This window comes from Mastigoproctus giganteus, chromosome 1 (genome assembly GCF_048544385.1).
Source record: "Mastigoproctus giganteus isolate SK-2022 chromosome 1, ASM4854438v1, whole genome shotgun sequence".
Lineage (NCBI taxonomy): Eukaryota > Metazoa > Arthropoda > Arachnida > Uropygi > Thelyphonidae > Mastigoproctus > Mastigoproctus giganteus.
The window spans coordinates 17,307,093-17,331,344 of record NC_143575.1 but is presented as its reverse complement, the minus strand read 5'-3'; the positions used below and the strand labels follow the sequence as shown (position 1 = coordinate 17,331,344).

The 24,252-nt window shown below is 35.6% G+C and overlaps 1 protein-coding gene across 1 annotated transcript in view; it reads left to right on the top strand.

Moving 5' to 3' along the window:
- Positions 1-24,252, top strand: part of LOC150090589 (dnaJ homolog l(2)tid, mitochondrial-like) — a 98,184-nt gene that overhangs the window by 53,035 nt on the left and 20,897 nt on the right. Inside the window, exons 7-10 of the mRNA XM_090378952.1 lie at positions 1,563-1,627; positions 6,984-7,112; positions 11,089-11,204; positions 12,283-12,380. Coding sequence (XP_090235078.1) covers positions 1,563-1,627; positions 6,984-7,112; positions 11,089-11,204; positions 12,283-12,380 — 408 coding nt within the window. The remainder of the gene's footprint in view (positions 1-1,562; positions 1,628-6,983; positions 7,113-11,088; positions 11,205-12,282; positions 12,381-24,252) is intronic.

The following is a 24,252-nucleotide window of genomic DNA, read 5'->3' as shown; positions in this document are numbered from 1 at the left end:
TAACCATTCCCTTATCCATAGCAGTAACTTGTCCTTAATGCCACATTGCTCTAGTTTATACACCAGTCTTTTATGTGCAATTTTATCAAAAGCCTTCCTGAAATCCAAGTATATGATATCAAAGTTATTTTTTGCATCCAGATCCTTGGTCACTGTGTCATCAGCTTGGTTGGACAAGACTGCCCCTTAACAAATCCATGCTCTGACTGCAGTATAATTGCATTCCTTTCCAGATGGTCCTGCATAACCAATGAGCATTATTTTCCGTGGAACAGATATTAAGTTGACAGGTCTGTAATTATGTGAATTGGGGATCCATTCACACATCTCCAGTTCATGCTTTCCTACCCGGAATCCAAGGATGCTCTCATAATTATGTCTTATGGTTTGCTTAGCTCCCTTGCTGCCTTCCTTAATATGATTGGATAGATTCCATCCACCCCACTGCCTTTTTTATGTTGCGCTTCAACAATTTGTCTTCCACTTTCCTTTCAGTTATCGCAAAGTCACTTAGCTCCCCATTATAGTTTGATAAACTTCTGACATCCCCTCCCATAACGAATGCCTCATGTGTGAATGTAGATGCAAAATATCTATCCAATTTGTCAGCAACCTGAGCAGATTCATCAACAGTTAACCCATTGACATTAAGTGACCCAATCTGATTCAACCCCTTCCTTCTAATGTTCTTATAAGTATAGAAGTCTTTGCTGCTTTTCAGTGATACGAGGAGATTTTTTTTTATTATTTTTTGCCTGATGCTGTATAAGCTTGCTTTCTTGCATCAGATACCAATACTAATCCTAACATTTTATTTAAATATTATGATGTTAAATTGCATATTTCTCTGTAGGTAGAGAAATAACGTATATGCCCACAAACCAGTCAAATCCCTGCAGTGGACTGGATCAGTTTTCTGTACACCGTCTGAAAACTGCAGCTTAATATATATTTATTATTATGTTTTAAGATTCAGTGCTGTGAAGTTGCAAAGGCTGCCACAAACAGATACTCATCAATTTCATAAAGTTTGAGAAAAACCAAGTTTGTGTTGCTCATGCTTATAGATCACATATTGGCATGGAGTTTACAAAGAGCAATTGAATATAGAAGTTGAAGGGATCAATTAATAATGAGGTACTTATGTATATATTGTGCTATAGCATCATAATACACAGCCGTTTCTGAATAAACAGAGAATTTTTAAAGTGGCATCGTTTTAAGTTATATCTCATATTGTGAATACCTTCACAACGTGTTGCCATGATATTGCACTACTTCGAATAAGTAACGCTTCACCTAAGGAGCAGACTAATGTTACTTATTCTCAGATAGGTACAACCACCCAAAACGATGCCACCTTAAAAATTCTCTGTTTATTCAGAAATGGTTGTGTATTATGATGCTATAGCATTTAATATATACATAGTCCAAATTTGTTCGCAGCTTGAGGCTCTAGCCCTAAATGCACTTTAGTCTAATGAGGTACTTGTAATTAGGCTATACAGGAAAAATTTAGAGCAAATTTTACTTCTTTCTTTCTTTCTTTGCATTTTCAATAGGTATAGAAAATGGGCAGACGGTAAGAATGAACGTGAGCAATCAGGAGCTGTTTGTGACTTTTAAGGTGAGCTACTCTAATCTCTTAATTAAATGCATTCATATTGTTTTAGAAATTTTTTGTTTCTATTGCTATTTCTATTATATATTCATGAAAGGAAATTTATTTTTTTAAATCCCTGAGAAAATAGGATGAATTAATTGAAATGTTTTTAATAAAAATATTTGGTGGAAAGCAAATTTTTATTTTACAAAAACATGCATTAGCAGATATGAAATTACACTCTTCCAGAAAAATATTTCATGAAAAATTTTCATGCAATTTTTCATGAAATATTGTTTTAAAGGAGGCTAAATTTAAAAAAAAAATTTTTGCTTTACATCTTTAAATACGGAATGAAAAAGAATATATTTTTTAAAATCAGATTTTGATTTTAGATATGCTAAGTTTAAAGGCTATCAAAAAATCATAAGTGATTTATAGATTTTTAAATTTATAATTTATAATAAATATATAATTATTTTATAGTTAATTTATAGAATACAGAATTTAATAATTTTAATTTATAGAGTAAAAAAAAGCTAACAGCAACAACATACAGAAATCATTAAGATATGTACATTAGAAAATAATGGGTATCCATAAAAGATATTCTGCATATTAAAGGAATGAGCAGAATTAGATAACTAGAACAAAAAGGTACATATAATAAGCATTGCATGTTTGATGTATAAGGAGCATGAGTGAAATGCTAAAAACAGTAGCAAAAACACAACACAGATACAACACGACATAAGGAGGTGATTATCCCATTGTACAAGGCAATGGTTAGACCACACCTTGAGTATTGCATACAGGTTTGGAGACCTCATTTTACAAAGGATGCCAATCTGCTGGAATGGGTGCAGAGAAGGGCAGTGAGATTGAAGGAAACAAAAGGGTGCTCTTTTCAAGAAAGGCTTTAGTTCTGCAAATTGCAGCATCTGGAGACTAGTCCCCTGCCAGGTGATCTGATGATTGAAGTGTTTGAGGCAGATCTTAAAACTATTAAGCTTAAAAAATATACACAGTAAGTGCAGGTTATAGCAATCGCTGGTTATTAGAATCAGCCGCTTTAGAGAATCAAATTTCTAAGAACAGATTAAAATTAATAAAATGCTCTATACTTTCATCGTTTAATTGAATCACATCTTCAGTTATAAAAATCAATTTTGAACACCTCTGTGATATTTTTCTAAGGCACATTTCTGGAGGTCACTTTTCTAGAGGTCACAACCATAAAACAAAAACAATTTGCGGTTTTTGGTTTATTCGGCCTTTTTGTTTGTACAGTCTGTTATAAACGGTTAGTTACTACAGCTTTAACAGGAGAAGAAATTGCCCAGTCTGTTACTGATAATTTTGCCAAGGAGGAGGAAAATGAAGTTGAATCCAAACAAATTCCAGTTACAAAACAGCAAACTCGTGAAGCTATAGCTGTCCTGAGGATAGTTTTGGAGGAAACTGGTGCAAGTGATCGTGAATATATCTGTTATATAATATTGAAAAATCTATAGACTTTGTAGTGATAATTCACAGCAATCTAAAATAAGTGACTAAAATTATAATCATAGTGTTCTGTTTAATTAATATGTATATTAATTAAGCTATATACGTAAGTATAAATTTATTTTTATTTTGATAATCTATGGATAATCAAAATAAAAATTCTTCCGATTTTCATGCATCATTTAATTGGTAATAAACTCTTAGTAATAAATTGTAAATTTTTGCTTTATATCTTTATTTTTATAGCCTGTGGATAATATTCTTCGATTTTCTCTTATTAGAATTGCTGTTTATTAGAATCAAAATTCAATTTGCAAATATGATCACTATAACCGGTGCTTACTGTATATATTAACATGAAGATAGAAGGAACACTATTCATAAAATGATTTGCACTTGTGGAAAGCAGTGCATTACTGAAATCAAAAGGAAGTGACAAACCTGGCTCAGTGAACACCTTAAAGATCTGTAATATGTAACGTTAGTCAAAACTCACTTTGCTACAAACACTACACATTGTATAAACTGTTAAAATTTCGAGTAATTACAGACTTATTCAGATAATAAGAGGAGTCTTGAAGTGGTGGAACCCATGTTTAGTCTCTAGAGCTAAGTTCTGGTCAACCCTTCCCTGTCTCTTCCATCATGCAGTATGATTGATGACTTTTGAGGTTATGATGAACATCGTGGCGAGATCCAATATTCCTTACATTTCGAGGGTACAGCACTAAAATGGTGTTCGCAGCCCGGCCTCTAGTTAGTACACCGGACCGAACCTATTGGTAACTCTCTAGAAGGCTTCCGGATCAGCTAGTGTATAATCTTGCTACCTCTATTCTGCCAGATAGTGACTGGAGGGAGTCTGAGTAGTGTGTATGCAGGGAGCATTGTCGAGGCCATGTTATGTCAAGGATCTGGGTATATTCTTGCCGTGTGTACGCCATATCCAAAAATTTCATTACTTCATACAGCATGTCCCACCCACTTTTTCTTACTATTGAATACATCATGAATTGTCAAACTAATAGAGCAAGCTTACCTACGAAAAGATCTAAACCTCCCAAGCACTTCCTAATTCATTTCACAAATATACGTGGTCTTAGTTCTAATCTCAACGAAGTCCATTTCCACTTGCAGTCTGCCAAACCCCGTGTACTTTTTCTGACAGAATCTCAGTTATCGGTTGATTCAACTACTGCTCATATCAGATGCCCAAATTATTCGCTGTGTGATTCCTTTCGCCTCAAAGGTGGTACTTGTGCATATGTCCTTTCTGATATTCCCTGTCAGAGACTTGGCAATTTGGAATTTCCTCACTTTGATCTTCTCTGGCTTAAAATCTCTCTACCTCATTGTGTCAAATTCATCTGTTGTCTCTACAATTCTCCCAACTCCACTAATCACTTGGAGCTCTTTGACTTCCTCTCTTTGCAACTTGACTTTCTCCAGTCCAACTTTCCTAACAGTGAGGTAATTTTCCTTGGTGATTTTAATGTTCACAACTCCAGCTGGCTTCCGTTTCCTAGTCACACCTACCCAGCTGGTCGAGATGCTGAAGGTTTTGCAATTACTAATGACCTTGCACAGATTGTTTATGTACCTACAAGAATACCGGACAATCCTAATCATACAGCCAATACGCTTGATCTTTTTCTCACAAACAACCCTTCTAAGTACACAGTCGAATTGAGAGGTCATTTAGGCACTTCAAATCACAACTTGGTGATTGTCTCTTCTCCAATGGAACCTTTATCTCATGGCTATTCCCAACCTCATATTGTTTGGCATTACAAGAATGCAAAATGGGATGACCCGCGAGATTTCTTCTCTTCTTTTTCTTGGTCTGATTACTGTTTCAAAACTTCTGATGTCAACGTTTGCTCAGATCGTGTCAGTGAAATTATTCTTGCAGGAATGGAATCCTTTATCCCACACTCCACTTTAAAATCTCGTCTTTTAAATAAACCTTGGTTTTCCAATAAATGTGCTAAGGCTGTTCAAGAGAAGAATGTTGCATATCGTAATTGGCTTGTTTCTAATTCTCCAGTTTCATTTTCTGCCTACACTAAAGCTGGTCTTGGCGCATTATAGCCTTAGATGCTAATGCACCAATAAAATCTAAACAAACAAACAAACAAGCCTACACTAAAGCTTGCAACAATTGTAAAGCAGTTACTAATCAGTCCAAACTAGAGTTTGAACAGGCTAAGAGTAAAAAACTTGCTTCTTGCCCTAATGGTAGCTGAGCATTCTGGTCTCTTGCCAAAGCTATTGGCCGCATCTTTAGTCCATCTCTGCTCCCACCTCTGTCCAAACCAGATGGTTCTGTTGTCACTTCAGCCAAGGATAAAGCTGATCTGGTAGCATCCCATTTTTCTTCCAACTCATGTATTAATGATCTTGGTAAAACACCTCCAACCATTCCCAAAACGCTCCATTCAATGCCTCCTGTGATCTTCCTTCAAAAGGATGCCAGAAGGATTTTGACGAATATTGATGCTAAGAAAGCTCCAGGTCCTGATGGTATTTCTCCACTTGTTCTCAAAACCTGTGCTCCTGAACTTACTCCTATTCTTTGCCACCTTTTTTCACTTTCTTATTCCAAAGGTGCTTGGAAATTTGCTCATATCCAGCCAGTTCCTAAAAAAAGGGTGACAAATCCCTCCCATCCAATTATCGTCCCATTGCAATTACTTCTACTCTTTCAAAAGTAATGGAGAAATAAATTAACCACCAACTCTTAAACTACCTAGAAACCTTCCGTCTGATCAACGATCACCAGTATGGATTTCGTCAGTGTCGATCCACTGGTGATATTCTGACTTATGTTACCCATTTATGGACTAATTCAATGGAAAGGTTCGGTGAAACACAAGTAGTTGCTCTTGACATCTCAAAGGCTTTCGTTACTTAATTCATGGCATTAAGTGGTTATGTTATAAAGTGAGTGATAGTAATATTGTTTTTCAATGAAAATAATTTGAATGATTTATCTTAGTATTTTTAAAAATCTCCCCTTCCCCATTTTAAGGAGTAAAAATTGTGTCAGAGAGGCTGAAATGCTGTTAATGCCATATAAAAGAGGCATTGAAGCTTCAATATGAGGGTTATTTCCAAATGCTTGAAACTTAACTGCCCGAAAAATGTAATGATGTTCTGTGATTATTCTTAAGTTTCTTAATTTCTCATTTAGTAACCAGCTTTTGAGAAATAGGTTGATAAATAGCCTGTTTCTCAAAACATGGTCCACAAAATTTTAAGTAGCATGAAAAAAGCTCTCACTCCCAATCAGGATTGTTATTTGATTTTAAACATAAAAAAGAAATCTCATCTGAGCTCAAAAGTAACTGGGATGAAAGTTCTAATTATGCACTCTTTTTCCTATGAGCATCTTATATCCAAAGGCAGGTCCTTAACTTACCAGAGAATTATACAGACTAATGCAGTAGTTTCCCATTGCTTCCACACATGCATGTACAGATGATGTGTGTGTGTGTTTACCATCCCTATACTTCTGCTTGAGCCTGGCTGACAGAAACCCAAATAAAAAGACTGTTAATATTCCTGTGGTCTGTCACATACCAGAGGAATAATAATTTTTATAGAGTTCACATACAAATGCAAGGCTGAAACAAAAGCTTTAATTATCTGGGAATGTTTTCACCTACCAGACTTCAGTACACACGTTCAGGTCTATAGCCACAAGCATTCTGTGACAGAATTCAAACCCAGACCTTTCCAAATGAGTGCCAAGTGACTAAGATGATATACTGATAATAGAGGTTTTATGTATAATAATATAAAATAACAAAATAATGATTTATTTATAAACCATTATTAGATTAGCCTAAGTAAACCGTTATTATATTTTTAGGTTAGCCCAAGTACTTATTTTAGAAGAGATGGTGCAGATATACACACAAATGCGACTATTAGTCTTTCTCAAGCAGTTTTTGGTGGGAAAATAAAAATTCAAGGTCTCTATGAAGACCTACCAATTCAGGTAATTAAACATGTTAATGCTATTAGTTATATTTCTTTATGTGTTTGTTTCCTTTGTTTTTCAAAAATAGCATTGTTAATATTCGGGTATTTTAAGTTAAAGCAATAAAACACTTAATTCCACACAATAAATAGGCAAAGTTATAGTTTATTGGTTCATAAGCATAATGCATTTACTGTGAAATAAGTTGCAAATAGCTAATCTTGCTCTAAATCCAGTGACATTTTGGAACTTTTGTGCTCTATTATCGAGTCAACTGAATCTATTCTACTCTGCATGATGACAAAACTGATAATAAATAAGTAATAATGGGAGAGTTCAAAGAAGCTCTCGTATTTCAGATTTAAAGCAAGATTATAATGGTTATTTGAAATTTATTTTACAGTAAGTATACTACACTTAGGAGGTGCCTCCGTAGCCAGGTGGGAAGGAGCAGCAGTGCGTGTGTAGCATACGCTTCTTGATTAGACCGGGGTTCGAGCCAGTCACCACCAAATACGGAGGATGCGGAAAGGTCAGAGAATGACCACCGCATATCCCGGAGCAATATGGCCTTAGTTGCTAATGCTCCTAAAAAAAAAACCAAACAACTACACTTAGGAACCAATAAACTATAATTTTGTCTGATTCTAATTATGCTTATTGCACAGAGTTAACTGTTTTATTGCTTTAAAGTAATTATCTACCTATGCATTCTTTCATGCAAGATCTAGTTGATTATTTTGTTTAAGGTAAACTTGTTTACTGTATTTCAAAGAATTATCGCCAAAGTTTTCCTATGTTTGCCAATTCATTCTGTTAAGCAAAGTAATGGCAAAATATTTATGTAGAATGCTGAAGTGGGCTGAAACACTGTCATGCATAAAGATTATCTCACGTGCATTTTGGCAATGCATGACTGATTCAGTTAAAAAAAAAATTTGAAGCAGTGAGATATTTAGTAACTTTACTATGGAGACCAACATGATAATATCGTTAAGATTTATGAAAAAAAGGAAATGCCAAACCACACATTCCTGCAGCATTTGTTCTATGTATCATGCCATCTAATATTCCAAATAAAATATATTAATAAGAAAATACAAAGCAATTTATTCTATTTGATTTTTAATATTAAGTGGCTTGGTACATAATAGCAGAATCACACCTGAATCACAACTTCATCCTTAAATACATTGTGAATTTGCTGTATTTTTTGTGGTTTAATGTTTTCTTTTTTTACAAGTTTTTCAATGAGATATTTTTAAAGATGTCACACTGTCGTTTTGGACTGGCTTTTGGCCCTTTCCTTCTCCTATTTCCTGTGGATTGTGTGATAATGTACTTTAAGAGGTCTTGTCAGACCTCTAGCAATCAAAGTATGATTTCAGTAGATTCTTTCATTTACAGTTTCTTGGTAAAGCTTCTGCATGTATGGTTTCTATGGCTTCTACTTTAGTTCGCTTTTCAAATTTTTCTGTACAGAATGGTAAATCAGCTCAATTTCACATACACACACATTCCAACAGATCTCTTATGACTGTGGATAAACACCTCATACCAGCTTAATGTATCACTTTTCACCAATATAGCTCACTATGCAGTGTCATTAAGCCATAGCACTGTCACAGTATTCTGAAAAAATAAAAATAAATACCTTTTATATTTTTATATTTATACTGTTTTGTATTTATAACCAATATTTTAAATGATTAACTGTTATGTAATGTACTCAAATGAAGCAAAGCAATGTGCTACTCTCAAACTGGCTCTCATAACTTAATATAGGAAATAATCCACACATGTATAGCAAAGTAATGGCACTTCTTTGGAAGAAGTATGATTTTGGAACTCTTCTCTGTGTAAATTAAATAATTAGACAGATCTCTACCTATACCTGATTTAAATATTGTGAAAGAGCAATGTTTTAACAAAAAGAAAATTTTTACTTTGGCACTACCAGTTGAAATCACCAATGACTGTTACTGCTTTATGTGACTGTCCACTCCTTTTATCAGATAGAGATCTCACTGTCATCAGTTTTCTGCAGTAAACTTTAATAGTGTTAGGATTCAGCGTTGTATTTCTTCCTCTTTCAAGTCACTATCATCTCTGAATGCTTTTTACTGATCGTTATATTTTATATCTGTTGCATTTGTTGCTCTGTTGCTGATACTCATTTGCTCATCTGTTATTTACCAAAAACAAAACTGTAGCATGGGATATTAAATGGTATCAATTCTCTTATATAATTTGAATAAATAGTCTGTTTGTTGCTCCTATAGAAGCATTTTAAAAATAGTGACTTCTTAATCACTCTATTATTGATTTACTACATTTTGATCAGTTCATATTCACTCAGGTTATCTGTTAATTGTTGTTTTTACCCATTTACACAGAAACGTGCTTGATGGCGAGTTCTTAAAATACACGTGAATGGTGAGTTTTTGATAGTAGGCTCCATGGAATTTTGAATAAGTTTTTTAAAACTGAATGCTTCGTGCATAACAGCTGCCAATGCACCATTAAACACCAAATCAATCAATTAATCAACTTTGTGCATAAATGCTTTTAAATATTAATTTCTTCTTATTTTGTCTTGATTGCTCAAAATTAGTGAAATTGTCAAAAATCAAATCAAATTTATATAAAATTTTTTGAAAAAAATAAAGTAAAAATGAAAAACTTATTTTTATTTTATTATTTTTTTGATACAGTAATATCTTCTACAGCAGTGATACAGTAATATTTGATACAGCTTCTAAATTTTTTTGATACAGTAATCTTCTTATTTTTATTTTATTATTTTTTTGATACAGTAATATCTTCTTCCCAACCTTTTTTGGCTCGCAAACCCCTTTCAACATAATATTTTTTATCGCGAACTCCTTTCAACATATTTTATTGCAAACGACTCAGCCTATATTCTCTGAAATCGTATAATAGTTCTGAAATTTTATTATAAAATATTTCCAGTTTTTATAAGTGATATTGCGTAATAATAATTATTATTAAGTACCTATACATAACAATGGTCTTTGAGAATTAAAAAAAAATTTAGTATGGAAAATATATTTCCTTAACACGATATACCGTAAGATAGTTAACTAATTTATGGGAGATGTGGTTTCTTTTGTTGGCAGTTCTTTACTTTTTATTTAATTTTATTTTACTTTATTGTTTATTATTAGTTATGTTTTGTAGTTTACAAAAATATACCAATGTAAATCTAAGCAGATGCTATTACAGAATTTTTAGTGTGAACCCTGTGGAATACTTTTGTAGACCCCCAAAGGGTTTGCAAACCACCAGTTAGGAACCGTTGCTCTACAGCTATTTATGTACTACTTGATTCAATTTCATCAGATTCCAGAGAATTGATGCTGTCATTAGTTACCCAAGTTTGACAGCTGATGCTAACAAGTGTAAGCCTGTTTGAGTTTTTAAAGCTGTTTTCTTAACTGCTGTCCATTATAAACTGTCTGCCTTTACTTGAAACTAACATAACACATTATCTGCTTGCAGATTTCTAGACAATTCATACATAAACAGATATATTACTATAAATGACATTCAAAATGTATATACAGAGTGAGGCAAAAGAGTAGGTATACAATTGCTTATTTATTTCTATAGGTTTATGCAAGAATGCTTGTTATCTTCAAGCATTCTTGCATAGACCTCTCAAAATATAAATAAGCAACTGTACATCTGCTTTTGTCCCGCCCTGTATTTACATACATGCTGCAAGAAGGCTACATATGGAATTATATATATATTCGTACTCTGCAATGTACTCCATGTGAAAAACTTGTATGCGCATATTCATGAAAGGGTTAAAGAACTGAACGTATTAAGGATTCATCATATCTGCATATGCTAAATGATTCCAGCTTTTTGTTTTTGTTTTGTGAATTTGGGTATGTATTGGTGTGATCTTTAATTTATTCTGTGATTTGTGTAAGAATTGGTAATTTTTTTGTTGTTGTTCTTTTAGATTGCACCTGGTACATCATCACATACCATTCTTACACTTTCAGGAAAAGGGGTCAAGCGAATGAACAGATTAGGTTATGGAAATCATTATGTGCACATCAAAATTAAAGTTCCTATGTAAGTTTTAATTTATTAATTCTGTATTTGAATTGTTTATTATAATTAAGTTATTTTAATGATTTAGATTAGCACCTCTAATTCATTTTCATTTAGATAGAGACATTACAATGAAATGATTCTTTTATTAATTTGGATAAATTTATCCTAGCACAATTCACATTATTAGTTGAATCAGTCTGATTGCTTGGGCACCGTATATTGCCCACTCCTATTACCAAATTCAAATCAGGGAGGATTTCGATTAGTCTGTCAGGATGTCTTCAAAAATATATTCAAAGCTGGAGTGCGTATATTTAATAATTATTTGGAAGTAGGATGCATCATGATACATTTAAACATTCTTGGGAAGTAAGCTGGCCAGTTCAAAAAATGTTACTCTGGTCCATTAATGAGACGGTGTGCCAAATTTCAGATTATTGAATACAACAATTTTCTGACTCACTAAGTTCCTAGATAATATCCCACTTGTGACCTACAGAATGATATATTGGTAAACTTATAACCTGGTGTCTGATGCAAAGTTCTGTGAGAACTAAGAGGGTAATAGAAATATGCAGCTCTCCCTAGATGTGTGAAAATGGAAGAAAATGAGAGATGGGTGCATATTGTTAAAGCCAACATGACAGTGATAATAAAGCAATTATGCAGTGTAACAAAACACTGCTAGTGCCCACTTTTCAGACATAATGGGTCAAACTCTCTACCACTTGGGGTATAAGAGCAGGTGTAAACCATGATATTCCTATCTGCTAAATATTGCAGGAAACAGACTAATAATATTTGTTCCTTTTTCTATTAATGTCTTGGGTTAGCATCTCATATCAGATGTAACAGTTGTATTATGGTTACTTTGATTATAGGTTAGAATAGTTGGTGTATGATGCACATATAAAATAAGGTTAAAAAGATAAAAACTTGTTACTTAATTTGTTTATTATAGATTTATTTTTGTATGATTTATTATTTGAAGATTTCTTTACATTTAAGCCCCATTTTATTTTTTAATTGTGAGATGATATATGACTTGTAAAATAGCATTTTGTCCAATGTAAAATCTGAATGATGATATTTACAGGAAGCTAACATCAAAGCAAACAGCTCTCTTAACTGCATATGCTGAATTGGAGGATGACACACCAGGATCAGTGGAAGGTCAAGCATCAACTAAACAAAGTATGTTGTACCAGTTTATTTTTAAAGGATATTATTTTTAAGAAATATTTATTATTATACTCTGCCATAGTTTTGAAATTGTTTAGATAAATAACAGTTTGAACCACAAAATAATCGTTTGAGAAAGTATTAATTTTGCAGTATTTCTTTTGGATATATTTATACATTTTGCTCTTCCAGATGCTTAAAAATATGCACTGTTCTGGAAAGTTTTAAATTGTTTTAAAAACAATTTAAACATATAGTGATTGTACTATATTTAGAAAAGATCTCTATTATTATATAGTTATCCCTCGCAGATTGTGAATTGCCAATTGCCACTAGGTACTTCACAGGGTCAGGTTATATAGCTGCCCTACACCCCACGATCATTTTTCTTATACCAATTTTTTTTTTTTGGGAATTAAAAAAATATATTTCCAAAATAATATATAATTTTATTTTTTAAACACAAAATAACATATATTATGATACATGAAGTAAATATGTTAAAAATAAAATAAAAAAACAAAAAAAATTTTGCTTTGGCTGTAGACAATAAAATAAAGCTATAAACTTAAAATATTACAATTAAAATGTTACAATTATAACAGAAGACAGCATTTTGGGAAATCAAATACAGTAACCAGTTATGCGAAAGTGATTCACCGTTTTGTAATTTTTTAGTCTAATATTCAATAGAAAAGTTTCTTCTAATATTATCTCTATCTTTTGGAAAATCAAATTTTTTTAATTGTTCTGGTTTGTTTTCAACTAATATCATTCTTATTTTATTATTTTATTTTTTTTTTTTATATGAACCCCAAACACGAGAGGTATTAGAACCTATAGTACTTAGTACCGTGCTTGGGTTGGAGGTTGAGAAGACGAAAGAAGATATTTGTTGACATTGGACTTGAACTTCTGTAGATTGTAATTTTCAGGAAATATGTATGAAGGAAGGTTGTTCCAGAAAACGTCAGTTGAATGAATAAATGAGGAAGATGAAAAGTTGGTTCTGTGGGTTTGAAGTTGGACAGTAAATGGATGTTGGCTGGTGGTGGCACGTGTTCGGACTGTTTTTAAAGAGAGAGCGGGAATTATAGAAGCCAATTCAGAAGAACAGTGCCCATGGAAGTATCTGTAGAAGAGGCATGCAGCAGAAACAGTATGTCTATGAGAAAGCGAGTGGAAAGACTCTGTTAGAAATTAATCATTAATTAACCTAACTGCCCTCTTCTGAATGGAATCAAGAAGCCTGAGAGAGGTTTTGGGGGCACCACCCCAGATGTGGGAACAATATCCCATGGCAGGGCGGATTTGCGATTTATACAGAGTGAGCAGCTGTTTCGAAGAAAAGTAACGCCGAGAGTGAAAGAGAAAACCAAGTTTTTTAGATGTAGAGGAAGCAATATTTGTAATGTGCTTGTGCCAAGAGAGATTAGAAGTTAGGGTAATCCCCAAAAGAGATATAACATTTTGTCTAGAAATCGGAGTGTCACTAAAGATAAGCATAGGAGCGGAAGAATCCTTTTTGCGAGATATAAGACAAGACTGAGTTTAGAAGGGTTGAAATCAACTAAGTTGTCTTTGCCCCACTGGAGAATTACCTGAAGATCAGCATTTAAGGAATTGGTAGCAGATTTTCGAGAAGTTGAAACTGATTGAGCAGAACAAGGTTTCTCAAAATGGAAAGTGGAATGCAATGTGCTATCATCGGCAAAACTATGTATAGGATTTCCAGTCAATGGAAGAAGGTCATTAATATACAAGAGGAAAAGAGTGGGGGAAAGAACTGAACCTTGGGGGACACCGGCATTAGTGGAGAAGTTAGTAGACAGAGAGCCATCTACCAACACCTCAGTGAGCTATCAGAGAGAAAACTGGATAACCAATTACTAGAAACAGTTGGCAAACCATAAGATAGAAGCTTGTTTAGAAGACCTTTATGCCAAACACGATCAAAAGCCTTTGAGATGTCAAGAGCAACTACTTGTGTTTCACCGAACCTTTCCATTGAATTAGTCCATAAATGGGTAACATAAGCCAGAATATCACCAGTGGATCGACACTGATGGAATCCATACTGGCGATCGTTGATCAGACGGAAGGTTTCTAGGTAGTTTAAGAGTTGGCAGTTAATTGATTTCTCCATTACTTTAGAAAGAGTAGAAGTAATTGCAATGGGACGATAATTGGATGGGAGGGATTTGTCACCCTTTTTAGAAACTGGCTGGATATGAGCAAATTTCCAAGCAGAAGGAAAAACACCTTTGGAATAAGAAAGTGAAAAAAGGCGGCAAAGAATAGGAGTAAGTTCAGGAGAACAAGTGGAGAAATACCATCGGGACCTGGAGCTTTCTTAGCATCAAGATTCATCAAAATCCTTCTGATATCCTTTTGACGGAAGACCACAGAAGGCATTGAATGGAGTGCGTTGGGAATGGTGGGAGGTATTTTACCAAGATCATTAATACATGAGCTGGAAGAAAAATGGGATGCTAGCAGGTCAGCTTTATCCTTGGCTGAAGTGAGAACCGAACCATCTGGTTTGGACAGAGGTGGGAGCAGAGATGGGCAAAAGTTGCGGCCAATAGCTTTGGCAAGAGACCAGAATGCTCGGCTACCATTAGGGCAAGAGGCAAGTTTTCTACTCCTAGCCTGTTCAAACTCTAATTTGGACTGATTAATAACTGCTTTACAATTGTTGTGAGCTTTGGTGTAGGCAGAAAATGACACTGAAGAATTAGAAACAAGCCAATTACGATATGCAATGTTCTTCTCTTGAACAGCCTTAGCACATTTATTGGAAAACCAAGGTTTAGATAAAGGACGAGATTTTAAAGTGGAGTGTGGATAAAGGATTCTATTCCTGCAAGAATAATTTCACTGACACGATCTGAGCAAACGTTGACATCAGAAGTTTTGAAACAGTAATCCGACCAAGGAAAAGAAGAAAAGAAGTCTCACAGGTCATCCCATTTTGCATTCTTGTAATGCCAAACAACACGAGGTTGGGAATAGCCGTGAGATAAAGGTTCCATTGTAGAAGAGACAATCACCAAGTTGTGATCTGAAGTGCCTAAAGGACCTCTCACTTCGACCGTGTACTTAGAAGGGTTGTTTGTGAGAAAAATATCAAGCGTATTGGCTGTATGATTAGGATTGTCCGGTATTCTTGTAGGTAAATGAACAATCTGTGCTAGGTCATTAGTAATTGCAAAAGCCTCGGCATCTCGACCTGCTGGGTCGGTGTGACTAGAAAATGGAATTGTGAGTTGTGAACATTAAAATCACCAAGGAAAATTACCTCACTGTTAGGAAAGTTGGACTGGAGAAAGTCAAGTTGCAAAGAGAGGAAGTCAAAGAGTTCCAAGTGATTAGTGGAGTTGGGAGAACGGTAGAGACAACAGATGAATTTGACACAATGAGGTAGAGAGATTTTAAGCCAGAGAAGATCAAAGAGAGGAGATTCCAAATTGCCAAGTCTCTGACAGGGAATATCAGAACGGACATATGCACAAGTACCACCTTTGAGGCGAAAGGAATCATACAGCGAATAATTTGGGCCATTTACTGGATCACTAAGTGAAGTTGATCTTGTATACGACTATTGTGATCTTCACTTTCCTCTTCACCCGAATTTGCTTCACTTGCACCTAGTGTTCCTTACTGAATTGGAATGTCAGTATCTTGGACAGGTAATAATTCACATGTTTCAGTTTCTTCATCAGTAGTAGTAGTAAAGAGCTAGAGGAAATTGAAGTCAATGGACCTGGCTGTGGCTGGATGTCTAGCAACCTGGTAATGAACTTGTTGATTTTTTTATTTGGTCGCTTTTCATTTTTTTTTTTTTCCCTCTCTCTTTTTCTGTATTCTTAACCAGAGAGTCGTTTCTTTCCATCAGACGTGAGAAATATTGAAAAAAAAATTTAAAAAAAGTTTTAAATTTAAAATTCATTATTTGTTAATATAAAATGCGACAAAACACATTCTTTGATAAATTGAACTTTTAGTCTCCTTAGTCTTTGCCGTTGCCATCTCCTTTAGTGTTTACAGAACTTTGGCCTTTACTGCCACTTAGTCTCTGCCACCGCTAAGTCATTGTTGCCCTGATGCGATACACCACTTGCACCACCGGGTTGGCACAGCTCTGGCACTTCAGATCACAACTTAGTAATGGTCTTTTTTCGGGCAGAGCCTTTCTCTTATGGCCATTCTAAAGATTTTTCTGTCCTTTTGGCGTTGCAAAACAACTATTGAAATGCCTGATCCAGATGCTTACCTTATATGGACTCTTACGTACTCACTTCTCTTCCTGTCACACATATGATCAGCTTTTGCTCTGTCTTTATCCAGATATTTCCATGAGTGATACACTTCAGAACTGGCATTTATAACTCCACCTCTTTCTGCTGAACCAGTGTAAAAATTCATGTGTAAGTTGGAACATGTTGAGATTACTGGAAAGATTCTAAGTTGGATTGCTGGTTGGCTACAGATCAGAAGGCAGGCAGAGGGTTGTGATTAATGGATATTCTTCAGATTGTTGTAACTTCAGGAGTGTTGTGTCCCAAGGATCCATCCTTGGACCATCAGTTCTTCGTCAGGATGACTTGACCAGACTTCAAAAATAGTCAGAGAAGTGGCAGCTAGGTTGAATTAATGCGAGGTTGAATTAAAAACAATGCAGGAAAAAGATATCTGGGAGTTATGATACAGGCAGATATGAAGTTTTCTGAGCAGTGTAAATAGGCAGCCAGGAAAGCTCATGGGGTGCTATCAATGATTTATTGAATGTTGTAGAGATAGAGAGGTCATAATCCCACTGTATAAGGCAATTATAATACCACATTTGGAATACTGTGTTCAAGTATAAAGATCTCATCTGAAAAAAGGCATTGAGCTTTTTGAAAGGGCCCAAAAACAGGCTACTCAAGTGGTGCGATCAGCAAAAGGACAACCATACAAGAAAGACTGATTATGTGGGCTAGAGAGCTTGGCAACCAGGCATCTCAGAGGTGACCTGATTCAGTTTTATAAGACTCTGAGAGGGATTAGTTGCTGTTGTTGTTGTTTTGGTTTTTAGGAGCATTAGCAACTAAGGCCATATTGCTCCGGGAATATGCGGTGGTCATTCCCTGACCTTTCCGTATCCTCCGTATTTTGTGGTGACGGGCTCGAACCCCGGTCTAATCAAGAAGCGTGTGCTACGCACTGCTGCTCCTTCCCACCTGGCTACGGAGGCGCCCGAGGGATTAGTAAAATGAATGAAGTTGGAATTTCGCTGTTATAAAGAATTCTAGAACATAAATTTAAATTACAGGGGTTGAGGTTTAGGCTAGATTGTAGGAAGTTTTCTTTTAGCCAGCGAGTAATTGATTGCAGGAACAGGTTGCCTTTGCAGGTAGTTGAGGCTGACATTTTGAATAATTTCAAAGGTCAACTGGATAGTTAACTATATGAGGAAGAAAGCATATACAGTCCATTCCGGTTATTTGGGACACATCGGGACTAGTGCATTTTGGCCCGATTAAGCGGCTGCCCCAATTATCCGAAGTTTCACGTAAATAGTTAAAAATACAATGTACCCTCCCCCTTTTTAATTGGTTCACTGTACAACGAAATCACGTTACGGCGAAATCGACATATTAAAGTACCGTTCACTATACGATGTGCAGTAAGCGCCTGTCATTGTGATCAAGTTTGTGAATTTAATTTTAATTCTATTAATTAGCGAAAATAGGAGGAATATTATCCACAGGCTATAAAAGCAAAGATATATTAAGCACAAATTTACCCTTTATTACCTTACCAATTAAAAAATTAAATGATACGTGAAAATCGGAAGATATACGTTATAATTGGAATAATTAATACGTACTGTAATATGTACATCGAACTAGTTGACATTTCTGTTTACTGACATTTGTGGGTGGGGGTTAAAATTTAAAACAGTGAAAAGATAAGCAATCAATAACAAAGAACACGGCACACACAAATTGCAAGTAACACGATACGTGCAAGTGAGAACGGAGTAACGAGTTACGAAGCTTTAAAAATAGGAATGAAGAGAAGATCTGAAAATTAATTTTTTATATGATTGAAGATTTCATGGAAGTGTTAACACATTTCAACATAATAACCCACAGAATTCCAGCTGTCGGTATTATTGCAAATTCAGTAAGATCGAGTTTACTGTCCGTTTATGATAGATTTCACTAACAGAAAAGCTCAATAAACAGGTGACTGCTAATTGTTTTTATTGTTTTATGGTTGTGACCTCCAGAATTTCGATCGAACCACGTGGTACCGTCGGAGACAATCGTAGGGTAATCTCCAGTGCTGCGGTCTCCTGCCCCGATTAAGCGGCATGCTGTCCCAATTAAGCGAAGTAAATCCTGGCTATTTTCTCGATTGGTTTCTGTTTTTTAAGATTTGCCCCAAATAAACGGCTGCCCCGATTAACCGGTGGCCCAAATAACCGGAATCCACTGTAATTTGTATTTTCTTATCTACTTGCTGGTTTGTTTGTTTTTTAACAGTCAGTGCAGCAAAAGCCTGTGGCCTCCTTGCACTATATGGGGAATACTATTACTAAATAGTCTTGTTTATAATTTATTAGTTTTCATTATTATGAATACTTTTAAAGTGGCAGCCGAAGTAGATTTACAAAACATTGAATGGAGAAATTCTCTGAAAGAACAACTACTATGGTCAGTGGAGTGCTCTGACACCTATACACTCTTTCTCTCTTGCTTTCTGTGTAGTCCACCTGCATCATTATGGTTGTAATTATAGGTAGTAATGTTCAATCATGCATGGCATTGTTTACATAAGTGAATAAAGGAGATGGTATTAAGAAATACAGCTGTACAATGGGACCATAATTATAAATACAAATTAATTTGTAATTTTAGTTTCTGTGAATTTTTAATAACTGTTAATTTTCTTAAAAATTTGAATTGGGATGTTTTTTTGTGAGTAAAACAGATCATAAACTTTCAAAAAATACGGTATGTGGGGGGTATCAAAAAGTTCGTACCATTACCTACAAATAATACCCCTAGAAAGGTGAAACTTCACAGGAAATTTAATCCTTTTCTGTGTAGTCTCCATGTTTAGTAACACATTTCTCCCATCTATGGATCAGTTGTTTAATGCCTTGATCAGAGAAGTCCGCACGTTTTGCCTGAAACCACAATTCCACTTCATTGGTGACTTCCTGAGATGAATCAAAGTGGCGTCCACACAATGTTTTCTTCATTGTACACCCAACATTCGTCATTTGTCACCAATCGATCAAAAAATTTCTCAACATCCGCATTACACAAATCCAACAGTTGGCAAGAATGTTGCATTCGACATTGCTTTTGCAAAGGCATCAGCAATCTTGGAACCCATCGTGCAGAGACCTTAGACATTTGCAGATGGTCATGTAAAATGCTGTGGGCAGATCCATAACTAATTCTCACTGTATTTGCAGTGAAATTAAATGTCACCCCTCTGTCACTCAGCACCAGCTGCTCAACCTTTGCAACTGTCTGTGGATGTTGATGGCCTATCTTCTCTTGGCTCGTCAAAGACAATTGTATGACCACACCGGAACTCCCGTTTCCACTTTTTTACAGTGTCACAAGATGGACAATTCTGTCCATACACAGCTTTCATTTCTTCATCAATTTCCTGAACTTTCTTGCCCTGCAAATGCAGGAACTTGATCACTGCTCGATATTCCACTTTGTCACCTATGGCAATGATTGTTTGTTTGTTTTAGAGTTTTATGGTGCATTAGCATCTAAGGCTATAATGCACCCCTATGGCAATGAAATTTCACATGTTAGTTCAGAGGTCGGCAGCCTTTTTGAGTGAAGAGCCATTTTTGATCTAATTAAAAAAAAGAGAGAATCCGAAGAGCCGCACTTCAGCTCAAGCTGGGGGGGGGGGGGTTTAAGAAATGGAATAGAGTGGGAAGGTGTTTTATTTAAAAAATATATATTTTGAAATATTTATTAATAATATTTCTAATTAATGTGTCTTTTGCTGCTCAACTTCTTGAGCAAGTCTCTCAACATCAGGGAAATATGCCGTAATTTTCTTCTTTAAGCATGCTAAGAGATTCACATTGCTCAGATGGTTTCTTGATTTATTTTTAATATAGTTCATGTTTGAAAATATTTGCCCACAGAAATTCGTCGAACCAAAAACTGAGAAGTCCAAATGCTAATATTTTCAAATTTATATACGTGTCCGGTAAGTTACTCCACGCATCGAACACAATTTGGTCTTTCATTTTCAACTCATCTATCACCATCCATTTGTGTAGAATTGCATGCCTCTGCAAATCTTCAATTTCAGTTTTAAGGCATTTTAGCCTTGCACTCTACGTGTCCTTGATTTTTAAGTCCTCTAACTCCATTTCAAACTTTGCTTTGTGTGGGCTAGAAGTTAAAGAGCTGCAGGTTGCTGACCCCTGTGTTAGTTACTGAATATGTAGACAACTTACATTAAAAACGGCATCTTCTTACTGATGTTTTATCCAGGTCAAAGTATGAACCTTTTGATACCCCCTTGTGTGTGCTGCTTTTATTTGTAATAACTTGAAAATTGTGCAATAGCAAACCCTTATGGAGTTAATTTATAGGTTACACAGCCATTACAAATTTCCGCACGTCTATCCTACATCTGTCTTTCCTCAATTTGAATTTATGCCCTCTCAGGTGATTTTTCTGAGCTAGAGGAAGAATCCCATCAGCATTGAGCATGCTTAAACCATTCAAGGCTTTATACACCTCTATCAGATCACCTCGCTGGTGCCTAGTCTCCAGACACTGTAATTTGCAAAACTTAAGCCTTTCTTCATAAGAGCACCCCTTTGTTCCATTCACTAATCTTGTTGCCCTTCTCTGTACTCGTTCCAGCAGCTCTACATCCTTCTTGAAATGAGGCCTCCAGACCTGTATACAGTACTCTAGGTGTGGCCTGACCATTGCCTTATACAATGGAATAATCACCTCCTTATCCCTGCTGGAAAAATTCCTGTATATCATTGACAATACTCCATGAGCTACTCTTGCAGCCCGTCTGCACTGCTCAGAGAACTTCATATCTGCCTGCACAATCACCCCCAAGTCCCTTTCATTCTCTACCACTGTCAGTGTAGTACCACAGAGTTGATACGTTGCTCTGGGGTTGCTGTTTCCCATGTGTAGTACTTTACATTTGTCAATGTTAAACTTCATTTGCCACCTCTCAGCCCATCTGCTCAACCTTTCCAGATCCTGTTGCAGCAGCATAGTGTCAGTAGTGTCCTTGACAACCCTGCCAACCTTTGTATCATCTGCAAACTTGGACATTAAGCTTGATATACCATCATCAATATCATTTATAAATACAGAAAACAATAATGGACCCAACACTGAGCCCTGAGGGACTCCACTAATAACATTAGTCCACGATGAGCAGTGTCCATTGATTACCACTCTCTGTCTTCTCCCCCTCAACCACCCCTTTATCCATAGCAGCAATTTGCCTCCAATGTCACACTGCTCCAATTTGTGTAGCAGTCTTCCATGTGCAACAGTATCAAAAGCCTTTCTAAGATCCAAGTATATAATATCAAAGTTATTCCCTGCATCCAGTTCTTTTGTGACTGCATCATAGTATCCAATCAAGTTGGTCAGGCAAGACTTCCCCTTAACAAAACCATGCTGTGTCTGAGCTATAACTGAAGTCTTGTCTAAATGATCCTGCAGTGCTTCTTTAACCAGTGCCTCCATTAATTTTCCTGGAACAGAAGTTAAGCTCACAGGTCTATAATTACTTGTGTCAGCCTTTGATCCTCCTTTGTGAATTGGGGTCACATTTGCACATTTCCAGTCTATGGGTACCTCCCCTGAGTCTAAGGAAGCTCTCATAATTATGGCTAAGGGTTTGCTTACTTCCTTTGCTGCCTCCTTTAATATAACTGGATAGATCCCATCCACCCCGGGTGCCTTTCTTGTGTTTATCTTCAACAGTTTCTCCTCCACTTTACTCCCAGTTATTTCAAGATTCTGTAGCTTACTGCTAGAGTTGAATACACCTCTGGCATTCCCCTTGCTGAATAACTCCTCATGTGTGAATGTCGATGCAAAATATTCATTTAGTTTGTTAGCTACCTGAGCATGATCATCAACAGTTGACCCATCAATATCAAGTGGACCAATCTGATTCATCCCCTTCCTTCTAGAGTTTACATAAGTAAAGAACTCTTTGCTGTTTTTCTTTGCATCCCTTGCCAAGGATTTCTCGTAATCTGCCTTCGCCTGCCAAATAATATATATATATATTATTTGGCAAATAATATATACTGCACAATCAATTAGTCAGTCCCTGATGTTAACTCCTCCCCCCCCCCCCCCCCCCACCTGATTTCTTCTCCAAACTGAAAGCTCAATTTAAAAAATATATATACAGTGGAACTTCTCTATTACGAACTTCTATTTAACGAATTTCTCTGTATTACGAATTTTTTCGCGAAACATTGCACCTTGAAACGAAATTACATGTAAAATTAATCCCATATAACGAAGTGTTAGTCTCTCTATAACGAATTTTTAAAAAAAAATTAGTAAAAGCATTTTTGAAAATTTTCAAGCATTTACTGCTAAACAGCCGCTCAAATATACTGCCTCCTTCCTGAAATTGCGCATTAGCATCTGGAATTAAATAATCATCCTTTTAGTGAACACTTGTGGCCATTGACGCCCGTAGGAGGGTCTTTGTTTCATTTTTGTTACAGTTATTAAACCAAATGGGTTTTCTTAAAAGTGGTCGTAAACTTTACAATAAATAGGGTAGATTTGTAAATTGATGTTGGCTAAGGGGAAAACGAAATTCGCTGCAGTAAACCTTTAGCATGCTGCAGCGGCAATACATAGAATGCTACCAGTCGGTTTTTAGTAACGCCTACTAAGTGACATTCGCTTCTCACCTCAATTGTACCACGCGACCTTCATGTCAATCATTATATGATATGTCCGTTCTCGTCTAACTGGACTCCCAGTAGATGGTTTTCATGATTTTTTTTTTTTTTTTATTTCATTCGTCATCAATCACCTAGGCTATATGCTCTTTTTTTTTTTTTTTTTTTTTCCGAAAAGTAACATACAGCATACATTAATCATAAATTTTCTTTCGTGTATATATGAATGAAAGCAGAATAAAAGAAATTCACAAAGTCGTATATTTCTTCAAAGGGAGTGATACTGTTGAATTGGCAAGGGAACGTCATTGAGTAGGCGGTACCTGTACTAACAATTCACTATATGGCCAGCACAGCGAAGTTTGCGGTGTATGTATCGGCAAGAGCTGCAGTCCAGTAATTTTTACAATTGTGAAAACAATGTCGAAGAGAAAGTGTTTAAGTAGTAATGATAAAGCAAAGATTGTTATGATATTGACCAGGGTTTTAAGAAAAAAGATGTTGCGGAGAAATATGGCATATCTGCAAGCAGTTTATCTACGATTTTAAAAAAATCGAGAATCAATTTTAAATGCAATTGAAGGAGGAGCAGACAAGAAGTGAATTAAGTTATGTATATACGAAGATGTTGATAAAGCTGTTCTAAAATGGGTGTAAATGATACGTGAAAAGAATATCCCAATATCGGGCCTAATAATTAAGCAACAAGCTCTGAAATTTGCACAGTCCCTTGGACATATAGAATTTAATGTGAGCACTGGGTGGCTAGATAAATTTAAGAAGCGCCACAGAATTGTGGAAAAGGTTATTTGTGGAGAAAGTGTTAACATAAGCGAAGAAGATTGCAACAGTTGGAGGAACAATACTTTAAAGAAGATTTTGGAAGAATATGAGCGTAAGGATGTTTTTAATGCTGACGAAATGGGT